Here is a 15141-nt window from a genome sequence, read left to right as displayed (position 1 = left end):
CATGAATAGATGCCAAAGGCACACGGAACACTGTTACCTTCCCACCGTAGTGGTCCCTATTTTTTACTTGCATTTTTACGTGCTTTCGAACTGCTAGGTTGGCAGAAGCTGGGACGAGTAACAGGCACTCACTCTGTTACGCAGCACTCGGGAGTCGACCCGCCAAACTGCCGACCTTCTGATCGACAAGCTCAGCGTCTTAACCCGCTGAGCCACCGCGTCCCAGACCACAGCCTACTTCTTAGTAAGTTAGAAAAATGAGAAATAGACAGCATTACCACCAGATGTATTTTTAACTGGTTGACAAACCATACTCAATGTGTAGTCCTTAATGGAACCACATCTACATGAAGCAAAATAAGCAGTGGAGTACCCCAAAGTTCTCTCTTAGGCCCAATATTCTTCAATATCTTCATAAATGACTTAGATGAGGGAATAGAAGGTGAACTCATACAAATTTGCAGATGACACTAAGCCAGCAGGAATAGAGGTAACATTGTAAAACAGTTATTGTTATATATTCTATTCAAATTGAATTCTTTTCTAAGGAGAATATCCCATTGTTAAATATTAAATGTTTCCTGTAAAGATTATGATACATAATACAGATTGCGAATTGATAACATCTCATCATTGACTGTAGTAAAGAATTTCATTTGATTTGTATTTATAAAGATTTGTATATAGAAATGGAATGTTTTAAAATAGCAGTGAAGCTATGAATGGCCTTTCTGAATTTGTGTTTAACTCACTTTGGTTTTTCCTTGGGATGCTTGGATCTTCGAATGTTAACTCTAAACAGCTAACCTGTTTCTTCCCTTTATTCACCTTTTTTCACCTACCATTGCATGACACAGGGTCAGTTTTGTGCATGACACCTGCTACCAGTATTGGTAGGTTTCAAACTTATTTATTGATCTCTTTTTAATAGTATTCTCTATATTTCTTTGTTTGGAGAACTAAAATATAAATTAGACATAAATGGTTATTTTGAATTTTAGCTTGAATTGTTAAAACATTTGACATTTATTTTTTAAAAAAAAAGAAATAAAACCCTGCTATTTAGATGCATCATCATTTGCAATACCAGTTCTTCTGCAAAATGCACTTATATCATGAAGTTGTGTGCTTTTGCTTTTTTAACTTATATTTTATAATGCTAGCATTATGTGACAAACTATTGAAAAAAGCAATGTAACTTCATTAGTATTTTGAAGTTTCATAGTGGTATGCCTACATTTTCTTTTTTGCCGTGTTGTAAAAAACTTTTATCAGAATTTCCCAGAAATGTTATCTTAATATTTGCAAAAAAAGTAAGCATTAAATATAGTTCATTCAAAACTATTATAACTCTATTTAACATTGCAGTCCTATAAGTCTTTTTAGAAGTTATTCTCATTTAATTCAATGATATACAGTTTTAAATTTTGAAATATTAGAAAATTTTCCTTTTCTAATTTAACCATTTGTCCAACAAACTTTTTCAAATTAATTTTGAGTATTCACATTATTAGGGTGCTGTTTGAATTTCCTGCCTTAGTACTTATGTCTTAAAATCAAGGTTTTAGATTGTGTTTTCCAGATGCCCTCAACTTTCTCATACCCCACTTATATGTGGAAAAATGAATCAAAATTAATTATTATAATCTTCACTTTCCTTATTGAGATTGTATAAAATAAACAATTTTAGATAGTAATTAGGCTACATCTAACTGTATTATAAAATAAGTGTGCTTGTAGACCACAATTGTGAATGTGTATATATACATGCATATACATAAACACATACAAAGACTCACACATATATAAAATAAAAAGTCAAAAGAAAATATGAATTCAACTTCAGGTTGTTTTAATAGCTACATTTTTCCATTTCTAAAATTAAGAAGTTCATTATATTTTTACTTCAATATAATAGTGGAACTTCACTGATACAAAATTACAATATAGAATAAACTACCCCAACCTTTAGCAAATGGTTGCCATTATGTTAGAACACTATTCATGAATGTAATAAAAATTTGAACTCATATTTGAATTTTAAATATAAACTATTTGAAGGTGCTCATGAAATAGTGAACTCTCAATATTTGTTTATCCAAACAGCCTGGGAAGATAGAAAAGGTTGGAATACAATTTCTGCTACCTTTATTTAACACTATTTTTTCATCGAACAATTTCTGTTTTGTTGCCAAAGAATGATACACGAGCCTACACCTTTATACAATCAATAGGAGAGTTTTTACTTTCATTATATATATATATATATATATATATATATATATATATATATATATATATATATATATATATATATATATATATATATATATATATATATATATATATATATATATATATATATATATATATACAGTATATATATATATATATATATATATATATATATATATATATATATATATATATATATATATATATATATATATATATATATATATATATATATATATATATTTCACTTCATTAGGTGCCTCATAAGTAAACTATACTTTATGTGGTAAAGCAGAGGGGGACATTTAGTTGACTTTGCACATGTTCAGAAGATAAGCAGAGTTAGACCCTGTAAGTCTTTGAATGGCAGACTACCAGAGAATATGGGGGCCGTAGTCAAGATTAGGAAGTTGAGAAATATTCCAGAAAGCATGATCAGCTTCTTCTGTTTTGTTTCCAAGAAAACATCATGGGCCTATTCACGAACTCAGTGCAGAAACCTAAGAAATATGTGATTAAATAATAGCAAAGGTTGTGATGGAAGCAGATACAAAATGCTAAGAAATAAAAGGGAGGGAGGAATCTGTTGCAAGCAAGAATTCATACTGGACGTTGTTCCCAAAAATGTAAATCAGCCCCAGCAAGTGTAAAACGGTGTACGGTAAGTAATATAAAAGAAGCAGAACAAGACTGACATGCTCAGTAATGGTTCTTGGTGGGTCAGAATTGTTCAGGAAATAGTACCTGCAAGAGATAGGGAAAGAACCAGCTAGAGAGATACATAATACTATTCATATTAACACAACATTAAATTATGCTATGTTCAACATAGAATCAGAATCGATAAATTGAATCAGAATCTTTAGAAAGAAGCTAAGAAAAGGATAACAAATAAAACAGCCATTATTTCAGTAGACAATTTCTTCGTGTATTGATATAAAAAGGAGACAGAAATAGACTGAAATGTAGTTTTCAGTGGTTTAAAAATAAACTGGCCATAGTGTCTTAGATGCCAAAAGGTACTGTTTCAAAAAGGATGGCAAGAATCAGGTATCAAGAGAAAGCAGCTTCCTCTTTGTGAGTGATGTGGTTACTGGAACCCACCTTAGGATTATAGAAAGGTAACTCTAAGCAACATAAACATGTGCTGTTTGTGAAGGTGTTGTTTAAAAAAAGGTAAAGTACTTCCTGTGATTTTGCTCTATTAGTCATTGCCGACTATAGCTGAAGGTGTCGAAAAGCATTAAAAGAATATATAGGAAAGTTTTATTTAAGGAAAGTTGGGGAAAAACAGGGAAAATTGTTCTCCACTCCATCCCAATGAAACCAAGCTAATCTGGAAGGAGGATGAATGTTTTGTGAGAAAGTCACTAGGCATTGCTAACTAAAATCAATTTAGAGCACATGCTTTGAGAAAAATACTCTGTAGGATATACAGAGAACGTTTCTTTATAATTGCCACTGACTCTCCAATAATGCTCCCCCGCTCCCTTCTTTTTGGAAGGACTCTTCTACTAGAACAGCATGAGATATGGTAACACCAGATCTAGATCATCTAGGTAATCACAGTTCCAAAAAGATTCACGCACCAGCTGTTTACAAATATTATTGAAACTATAGGAAGAATATTGAAACATTACCCAATACTTGGATAACATTAAGAGATACCTAAGACATTTTTTTTCTGGGAATTGCTGATAACTATGACTCCTTTAAATTGTACATGTAATAAGCTATTTTCCCTTTTGTTTTATTTCTCTACCATGCTTTCTTGCTTTGCATTGTGATTGCATGCCATCTGCTGGTTTAACATATGATGGCTTGCTGCTCTGATATTCACCATGCCAAAATTCCACTTCCATTGCCATAATGCTACCCACACCGCTTCATTGGCTCCCCTCCTGAAAGTTTCCATGATGCACAGCGCTACGTCCGCCACTGTCTCTGCACCAACAGCTCCTACAGCAAGTGTCCCCTTCGCTCCAGCAGCCTCAGCCAATCAGGTTTGCCTCTTTTAAAGCTTTCTTTCATTTCACAAATCCCAAACTCTAAATGAGCGCTGGTATTTATTTTTTAAAAAATTCTCCCAGAGAATTTTTTTCTTCATGTTTTTTACCCATCAGACTTTACTTTGAAATAATTATTTAGCTAATATTTATGGACAGGTTGCACTTATTTAGAGTTAACATTTATTGCAAATAAGGGTGTAATATGGCTCTCTGTGTATTATTTTTTTGTCTCTAACACTAGCCCAGCCGCTCAGCAGCCATTTTAATGCTGATTTAGTTATCATCCAATTAACTTCTAAATTTTAGAACAAAATTTGTTAAAACTGGGTTTAACCATTAACTATTAACTATCTTTTCTCCAGACCATAATTGTAATTAATTAATTAACCTTTTAAAGCAAAAACAGAGTAAAAGATTGAGGCTGAAGAACATTTCTACGTACTATACTGAAACTTGCATACTATAATTGCAAGATTCAACAGGATTTTTAATGTGGGCTGCAAAATTCTGGATGGTCGCTTGGTGGCAGCAAAGAGTTAGAGTTTCTCTTTCACCTAATAGTACCCTCCCCTTTTTTGGCATTTCAAACATGGCAACTCTATTTAGTCATAAGAATCGTGTCTAATAACCATTCATAATATTGCTCTTTTCTTTCTGCTTTTTTCTGTATTTAACTGCTTCTATTCATGGTAAAAGTAATCTTCAAATAGGAGCTATACCTACATTACTACACATAATTTCTACCTATAAACCTAATGAGGTTTAGGGAGGTTATATCTTTTCATGTTTGTAAAATGGAAGTGAAGCAATTCCTGATTGGATCTGCAGTTGTATTTCCGTTCCCTCTGGCTGTATGTTCTTGCTGTTCCTTCCTTCAAATCCTTAAAATGTATAGGAAATACTTCTAAATTAATGAAGCTATTGAAAAGATTATTAGAATTTATTATTAGTAGCAATAGAAGTCCAGGCGAACACCAAAGTACCATTATTACAGGGACTTCATTAAAAAGGGCTTTAGAAAATATCTGTTCCCGTTCTTCATGTATAGAATAATTACACAAGGCACTTTTTTCCCTGGGTTCTCATTGGATTAAATGTTCTTTGGAATGGATTAACAAAAGAAAACAGTTTACATTTTCAGTCTTTTAAAGTACTGAAATTAAGGATATGTATTGGTTGTGTCGTCCAATTTTATCATACTTCTTAAGCCTTGCTGCCATTTTGGCAACATACTGCTCTGTATAGTTTTATTAGTCAATTATCACTGGAACATTTTATGAAATTAATCTATTTTTTACAAAACCAAAGCCAGTGAAAAGTGCTAAACTGACAATATGTACAGCTACTCTAAATGTGTGTTTTTCCCCCTCATTTGAATGTGTGGGAGAAGTCTTTAAATATCCAAACACCAATGCATTACAGCTTGTTCTTTCAAATTAGAGCTTGTCAGTATCAAAAGTGGTTTTTATTTTGAAAAGGCAACTGGACTGATTTTTTTGAGGAAAAACAAGACGTTTTGTTTAAGGAATGTTCTTCCTGCCAGATAAAAGCTAGAAGGGAACTGAGACCACCTAACACTTTTACAAATAACTAACAGAATCTAGACAGGTATATAGATAACTATTTTTTTTTAGAACTGTTTCCTTATGAATCCTGTTAAATGTCAAATGTCAACTAATTTCCAGTTTTACTTTCTTAAGAATCAGTGAATCATAAAGTAATATACAAAATCATTAGGTTATTAAACTTTACTGAAGTAGAGGACTACAGTATCCAAGAAAAATAAAAGAATGTAAAATTCAGATACCGTATAATTCGTTACGAAGATATGTAAATGAAACAAGCACTAAAGAAATACAAGTAATATTATAGACATAACTGAATTCATGCTATATTCAAAAAGTAATTGTTTATGTCATGTGTGTCATAGAATAATATTTGTTTTCAAAAAATCTCCATGCAGGACATTCTCAGTCAGTGAATAGTAGACTCCTGTTTTGCCATTTATATTTTTATTAAGTTTATCAGGATATAAAATACAAAAGAAAATTAAAACTGTGGGGAAACGGGGGAGGAAAAAGGGCAGGATAAAGGGGTGGAAAGACTTCTTGATCTTTTTAAGCACAATGCAATAGGATAATAACATTGCAACCTCAATTTTTTAGTTTTACATGCTAGCTGATTTATACTAGCCACTTGACAAACCTATCTAATCAAAGTCAACGTTTCATTTTTTTTATCTCAGCCACAAAATCCAGAAGTGGTTTCCAAGTAGAAACAAAGTTAATGTGTTCTTTTCTATGATTAAGGCAGTCAATTTAGCCATCTCTGCAAGTTCCATCACTTTTTTCAGCCAGTCGTTCATTGTGGGAATTAAGGTATCTTTCTGTGTTTATATTGTATATAAAGCATTCTTCCTGCTGTCAACGTACATAACAAAGTTTCATTTTTCCTCCAAGTTTTTTGTCCATTAAGCCTAAAAGAAAAGTCTCAGGTTTTATTTTTATATTTACTTTAAGAATCTTCTGTATTAAAATATGAATCTTACCCCAATAATATTTTGCTATGTCACATGTCCAGCAAAAGTGCTAAAAAGTTCCTTCTTTACTTTACATTTCCAACATACATTTGAAATACCTTTATACATTTTTGACACTTTATCTGGTGTTAAATGCTAACCATATATCATTTTATAAAAAAATTCTTTTAAATTATAATTTAATTTAAATTTTAAACCCTTCATCCACATATTTTCCCATTCTTCAAGCATTATACTATACCCAAAGTTCTTTGCCCATTGGATCATGCAATGATTCACATATTCATTCTCCAGATTCTCTAGATTCTTTCAAGTAACAGGTTATAAACCTTGGCAATGTGTTCATCATTACCACATGGTACAATATTCATTTCATTTTTATGAGGTCAAACCCATGACTTTTTAAAATCTACTGTAAACCTTTCTTTAAATTGTAAATAAGTAAACCAGTGACAGACACATCTTTCTGATTCCAGCTTTTCTTTGGATTTGAGGGTGGGTTCACCTTGATTAAAAAATATTATTTGACCTTAAGCCCACCACTCTGGTCTTTCCATTATTTCTTTTCTAAAAAAAGGCTTCCTGAGTGACACCCAAAGAGTTACTTTTGCACAGAACCTTATTTTAAGATGGCATGTCTAACATAGTGATTGTTGAATTGTTGATTGTTAATATCATAAGTAGGCATGCCATCCAAATCTTAATTTACGGCTCTCTAATTCAAGTAGTCTCTTATTTTGGAGAGTTATCCACTCTTTCATCCAGGCCAAACAACAGGCATCAAAATACAATTTCAAATCTGATAAATCCAAATATCGTCTTTCTTTAGAATATTGCAGTAGTTCATAGCTTTTTCCTTGCCATATGAACTTGGAAATTTGCCATGGTTTATAAGTATTGGTAAAGTCTGAAATAATAACATCTTTAGTAGAACATTCATCTTGATTCTACCCAATAAGGATTCAGAGATTCTACCCACTAAGAATAATTGCAGATTATCCCATCTTAATAAGTCTTTTTTGATATCATTGTACACAGATACAATTTAGAATTTGTATTTGTCAATGTAAACCCAATATATTTCACCTTTTTCTCCACCATGAAACCTCACTGTTTTGTCAATATTTTATAATTGTGAAAAGCCATATTTTTGACAAGCATTGTTGTTTCCTGTTTATTTATTTTGAAGGCCATTAAAGTCCCAAAGTCGTTTAGTTTCTTCATCAAGTTTCTATACATGTTTTTGGTCATCAAAAATGCTTTCAGTATATGAACTTATTTTTTTAATGTTCATGCCTGTTATTATCTCATCCGGTCTAATACCCCTATTCAGTACTTCCAACACGAGTATAAACAATAAAGTAGTTAAGGGACATCCTTGTCTTGTACTTTTTTAAAATTAGTTAAATCTCCAATAATAATCTTTGCTTGCGTGAAGTATAAATAACTCTTTGAATAAATTTCTTCTTAGAATTCATATCTTTCATCGAAACATGAAGACCCAATTTTAATTATCAAAGGCTTTCTCAACATCCAAAAATATTAGTACTGCTTGCTTCTCATTCTGGTATTGTAATGCCTTCTGGTGCTATTTTCCAAAGCATCAGAAGGCAAGACAAGAAACAATGGATGGAAACTAACCAAGGAGAGAAGCAACCTAGAACTAAGGAGAAAGTTCCTAACAGTGAGAACAATTAACCAGTGGAATGGCTTGCCTTCAGAGGTTGTGGGTGCCCCATCACTGGAGGTTTTTAAAAAGAGACTGGAAAGCCACTTGTCTGGAATGGTATAGGTCTCCTGCTTGAGCAGGGGTTTGGACTGGAAGACCTCCAAAGTGCCTTCCAACTCTGTTATTCTGTTAAGTATTCAACAACATTCAGAATAGTTTCAACATTGTCTTGTAGTTGTCTTTCTGGGGAAAAACCAGATGGATCTTTGTGACTATAAGACTGTAAAACCTTGGTCAATCTTTCTGCCAGTAGTGCAGGAAAAAGTTTATAATCATTATTTAGTAATGAAGTTAGTCTATTTTTTTTATCCTCAAGACATCTTGACCCTCCTTTGGTAATAGCACAATGCTGGCTTTGTGCTATTGGCTTTGATTTAAGGAATCTTTGCTCCTTGTAATATACCATTCATTATATCTTTGAAATGGCTGTAGGAGTTGGCCCTCAAAAGATTTATAGTCATGATTTGTGAGACTATCTGGGCCTGGGGCTTTACCTTTTTTCATTTTTTTAATAGCTTCTGATATTTCAAAGTTACTGATTTGTTCACAAGTTGTCAGTGAGCTTGAGAAAGTTTAGATAAATGTTGTCTTTGTAAATAATCATCAGATTATTTAGTTTTAATCCTATTAATTTATATGATAGTATTAAAAATCAGTTAAATATTTGAGATCTTAATAATGCTTTTTGTCATTTTTTATTTTGGAAAAGTGAAAATCAAGTAAAAAGTACTGGCACAGAATTACAGAACTATAGGTTAAGTACTGCAACAATATGAATGTAGTATACATAATCTCAATAATATTTTTAATGTTCTCCAATTATATTTTTGTAGACAGTCTGGAAGAATATGGATTTCTAGCTAGTTGATGTACATACCTATAGAGTATTCCTCATCAAAAAAAGCAAATATGCAGAATTTCTATTCACTCAAGGACTACAGTATCACTTTTTCTATCCTTGATTTAGGGTATTGTTGTTATGATTCCTTGTTTATAACAGTGGTTTCCAAAATGCTGAATTTGGTCGTCTCAAACAGAAAAGCCACATCCATGTATCTGCCTTTCAAGGTAGTCTGTTATAAGTTCTAATGAGAATATCTCTTGTTTCTCTTTTTATTCTTATACAAGCGTATTCAATGAATTCTTGTTTGTTTATTTGTTCATGAAATTTGTATCTCACTTTTGTTCCTGGAATTTAAGATCTAATTTTTCCTTAAAACAATAAGCCTGTGAAATAGATTGACTGAGAGATAGGGATTGACCTAAGGTTTCTAGTTAACCTATGCTCTAATTACTACCTTCCTCTGGATTCTAGCCTCCAGCACTAGAATTCTTCAAATGCTGGACTAAAAACACATATTGTAGTGTATTTATTTAATGTCACAAAATTCCTCCTTTGCATCTTCATAAATGAAAAAAACAAATATGAAATTGTGTAACTTAGGACTTCTTGAGAGATATAAGAAATTTTTAGAATTATTTGCATTAAAACATTTGTTTTTAATATTCACTTGTATGCTATAGGAAAAGAGACCAATAAACATATAAAAAGCTATCTTAAATGGCATCAAACACTTTCCTATTTGCTCCCAATAAGCATAGAATTAAATCTTAACTTGGTGGGACAAGTGCTGTGACTTAACATATTTTTTTAGCCTAAATATTTCAGTATGCTACATTTGGGAATTGACAATTTGTTCTCATGCACGCTTTACTTCCACCAGATACTGTTTTTATGTACAGCAAGCAACCTTCAATTCCAAATTCATGCAGCTCATTCCATAATTCAAGCTTATTTGCTTTAGCAAACACTTTCTGTAAATTAACAGATGTAAATCAACAACTTTCTCATATTCGTACATTTCTCAGTGACCTGCTAAATAGCAAAGCTTTGGTCTGCACTGCACAGCCCAAATTGTGTTCATGGTGATCTCTTGCATCCTTTCACTCAGAATTCTAACAAATGCCTTCAATAATTTAATGCCCCTGTAGATCCTCTTCTGTTGGGGAACCATAACAGAATTGCGGTTCTCAATTGTCAGTGGTTTGTGGTTTCAGGAAAAGAGGCAAGATGGCAGCAATAAAACAAACATGATCTGTGTCAGTCTAGGTCAGATTCAAACACTAGAGAGTTCCACAAGTCATAAAGTCAGAATCACAGAAAGAGAGAACAAAGCAGGGACACAGGCTAGTGGAGAATTCTTTCTGATAGAGATCAAGATCCTGTCATCTGCTCCAAAATGGTCCCAGATGCAGATACAGCTGAAGGGGATGTGTTGTACTTGCTTCCTGAGTAGCTGAGCAGATCATTGTTGTTCTGTTCTCTGAAGTTGCTGGTGCATCCAGGACCAGGGCACCCTGCTAAGATTGGGCCCCCATCATGCAAGTCTCCCTTACCTGCTTTTGTTTGTTGCCTCATCTGCTCAAGTGGTCCACTTCCTGCCAGTTTCAAAACTGACAGCTCATCAAATGTGATCCTTCATAACAGGAAAAGAACAAATATATTCCATATTTTCAGAAAGGTTTTTCTTTAATAGAAGCAGAGAGACCAGAACACAGGATATAATCATTCCATTGAAGTACCTCCTGATCAAATTCCTTGTGGAATCTTGTTAAATCTGTGCCTGGTTCTGGGCATCGCTGTTCAAAACCAAATTTGAAGCAAGTCCAGATGAAGGTTACCAAGATGGTGAATTCTGAAAACCAAGCTCTGTGCAGAATGATGAAGGATCTGAGCAAGTTTAATCCACAGAGGCAACTGAAAGAAGATATGATAGCAATCTTCAAATATCTGAAAGACTGTCAAAAAGAAGGAATGGGTTTCTTTTTTATTGCTCCAGATAAATGAATTCAGATTAGAAGGAAGGAGGCTAAACATAGGGGAAGTTACCAGTAGAACATGACATTGTGGTTCTCTTCCACTAGAGGTCTTTAAACTGAGACTGGACGGTCATCGGTCAAAGATGCCATAATGGATCTTGAACTCAGCACCCAGGTTGGACTAGATGATCTCAAATTACTACCAAATCTGATTCTGTGGTTCTACTGGTAGTTCCTGATACACAGCATTATGTGACCTCCACAGATCTATTGCAATTTGCCCTTTGAGAAGTTCACACAAGATACTACAAGACTACTACTACAGGACACTTGCATCTGTTAAAATTATGAGACAGTTTCCAATCACCTGAATCACAACTACATGACTGCAGTGGCCACAACTTTGAGGACTGTCTGTCAAGTCTCCTTATTCAGCACTGTCATAACTTCAAACACTCAGTGAACAAATTATCATTAACTAAGGATTGCCTGTAGCTAGCCCCAATTATAGACAAACAGTAATAAATAATTATGGACCTTTCAGAGCATCAAATCCAATTGTATTGTCCAGATGAATTTTCATGTAATAGAAAAGTAATTAAAATTTATATGAACATCCAAAAATTTTGAACACTATCTCATGTCAAATTAACAAAACATATTAATGAACCTTGGGTTCAGGAAATTACAACCCAATCAGCTTAACATACCTGAGAAAATCCTGGGAAAGATAATCAAGCAACGGATTTATAAGCACCTAGAAGGTGATCTCTAGAAGCCAGCATTGGTTTCTAAAAAGTCATGCCAAACAAACTTTGTCTTTTTTCATAAAGCAACTAAGTTAATGAATCAAGGAAATGCTGTGGACATAGTATACTTAGAATTCCGATATTTGATAAAGTAGACCACAGCTTACTCGTGATAAAGTAGAAGAATGTGGGATAGACAATACCAGCACCACCACATGGATTTGCAGTTGATTGACCAAAACGCACTCAGCATGTAGTTCTCAATGGAATTATTATACATCAGTATGGAGGGAAGCATACATTGGAATACCTCAAGGTTCTGTCTTGGGCCCACTCCTCTTCAACATCTTCATAAATGATCTAGATGAGCGAATAGAAGTTGCAAATGACACCAAGCTGGGGGGAATTATTAACACTTTGGAAGATAGACTCAATATTCAGAAGGTTCTTGAGCATTGGGCCCTAATCAGCAAAAGATGCAGTTCAGTGGTGAGAAAAATAAGGTCCTGCACTTAGGCAGGAAAAGCCAAATGCACAGCTACAGTATAGTAAATGATACCTTGCTCCAGTAGTAATTGTGGGAGGGATGTCCTAGTGGACCATTACTTAAGTAGGAGCCAGCAATGTGTTGCCGCTGCCAAAAAAGCCAATGCAATCCTGGGCTGCATCAGCAGAGGAATAATATTAAGCTCATGAGAAGTCATAATACTGCTTTATACTCCACTAGTAAGATGACACTTGGAATACTGTGTCCAGTTCTGGCCACTATAATATAAAAAAGGATACTGAGGCCTAGAAAGAGTGCAGAGAAGAGCAACAAAGATGATTAGGGGCCTGGAGGCTAAACTGTATAAGGAATGGCTAAGGGAAGTAGCCTAACAAAGAGAAAATTTAGGGATGATGAGATAGCCATCTTCCAATACTTGAAGGATTGTCACAGGCAAGAAGGGCTTGATTTATTCTCCAAAGTACCTGAAGGCAGGACAAGAAGCAATGGGTAGAAGCTCAACAGAGGAAGACCCAACTTGCAACTAAGGAGAAATTTCTTAATGGTGAGAACAGTTAACCAAATGAACAGATTGCCTCCCAAAGTTATGGGTAATCCATTGCTGGAGGTTTTTAAGAAAAGATTGGACAGCCATTTGTCAGGGATGGTATAAGGTTTCCTGTCTAGGGCAGGGGATTGAACTAGAAGACCTCGAAGGTCCCTCCTGGCCTTATGATTCAGTTTGTATTTCTACTTTCATTACATGTTCAAAAGATGTAAGTGCCTGTATTTATAGGAAGTCAATCAGCAAATTGGCCCCAAATTAAAAGACATTTAAATTTCAGAATGGGCTGCTCTCAAATCAAATTTATAGGGAAGGGCTGCAAATTATTCTTATACAAGATTTATGTCTACAAGGTCCTGACTTGCAGGGACTTCTATATTGTCACATGATCTTATAACTAGTTTATACCAGGACAAGGAATTTGTCACCAGGTACTTCTGGACCCCAGAGCCTTAGCCAGCATGAAAAGTAGTGAGGCATGCTGAGATTAAAAAAAACCTCTTGCTAGGGAAGTGCATCTCTACAAAATGAAAAATGTCTTTTGTTCCATGGTTTCCAGGTTTGGCCAGACCATTCTGGGCAAAACCAAATTCTGGAAAGATCTTAGAAAAGCAAGAAGGTAAAAGCTGGTGCATCTGGCTCCTTTCCCCACCTTCCTTTGCTTGCTTATACTTATTTTACTTATTTATAGGATTTGTATAGCTACCCATATTACAAAAGCGATTCTGTGTGACTTATTATCCAGCAAACCCACCACATACATTATAACCCTGGATGCCAAGGATAAACAATAGCCCAACTGACCTTAAATAAATGTCCACTCTTTCCCAATTATCCAACCTTCCTTTCCTTTAGCTGTGTGCTCTCCTGTTGCTGCTGCACAGACCGATCCTGCCCATTGTCACTGCTAGGCATATCCACATGCCTGATGTCATACCTAGCCAGCCCACGTTCTCTCTGCTCGAACTTTCTGCCTCCTTTTTCTCCTGTATTCTACTATTTCAGGTGATCTTTCCTTTGCTCTCCACACAGGAATACTCTGCCCCAAATATGCCTGCTCAAGATCTCTGCTTAGACCATGTATATGTATTCTTGATCCATGCTCAGACAAAATATGCATATGCAATAGTTTGCACAATCCTGCTTTCCATCCATTCTGTACATTGTGCATCATCAATCTGGTTTATTATATTTTTTTGTAATTTTGGATACTCTTCACCACCACAAATACGCAGGTGTTAATTATGTATTTGAGTGCAATAAGAACATTTCTTATGTTGCTGTTTAGTTGTATGCAAAAGAAGATTCCTATGGTCAAATTGTATGCTTTGATGAATGAAATTTGACACAACCTCTACATATTAAGTTAAAAATAGCACTTAGCAATAGCAATAGCACTTAGACTTACATAGCGCTTCATAGTGCTTTATAGCCCTCTCTAAGCAGTTTACAGCATACCCACATTGCCCCAAACAATCTGGGTCCTCATTTTACCAACCTCCAAAGGATGGAAAGCTGAGTCAACCTTGAGTCGTTGTGACTCGAACTGCTGGCAGTTGGCAGTCAGCAGAATTAGCCTGCAATACTGCATTGTAATCACTGCACCACCATAGCTCTTAAAATGACATAGTTCTGCAAATTTGAATGCAAATGTATTACTTATATACAATTATTTACAGAGTTAGAATAGGAAAAGATTTAATATAGTATACACAGACATTTGGACACCCTTTCAGCTGGTACATTATGGCATCACCTTTGGCAGCAATAACAGTTTCCAAATGTTTCTGTAGCTAGTAAGAATCTTTCTGTTCTTTTGTTTATCAAAATATAAAATACAAAGGAAAATAAAATAATGGGAAACTAGGAGAAGGAAAAATGGAGGGGAAAAGAAAATGCAAGGTAAAAGAAAAAGAGTTGTTGACTTCTGACTCTTTTTAGCTCAGTAGAAGATAATAACATTACAGCTTCAACTTTTTACTTTTACACATTAATATATACCAGCCAT

General features: G+C 34.3%; 1 protein-coding gene across 3 annotated transcripts in view; it reads left to right on the top strand.

The window, feature by feature from the left end:
* Window positions 1-15141, top strand: part of MBNL2 (muscleblind like splicing regulator 2) — a 63304-nt gene that overhangs the window by 40469 nt on the left and 7694 nt on the right. For 2 of the 3 annotated variants that reach the window (XM_081327984.1, XM_081327982.1), the window contains 2 exons: window positions 858-893; window positions 4144-4238. In XM_081327984.1, coding sequence (XP_081184110.1) covers window positions 858-893; window positions 4144-4238 — 131 coding nt within the window. The remainder of the gene's footprint in view (window positions 1-857; window positions 894-4143; window positions 4239-15141) is intronic. The other variant, XM_081327983.1, reaches the window with a different exon arrangement.

This window comes from Vipera berus (genome assembly GCF_964194415.1).
Source record: "Vipera berus genome assembly, chromosome: 4".
NCBI lineage: Eukaryota > Metazoa > Chordata > Lepidosauria > Squamata > Viperidae > Vipera > Vipera berus.
Note: the sequence above shows the minus strand (reverse complement) of the source record. Positions and strands in the feature narration are given on the sequence as shown.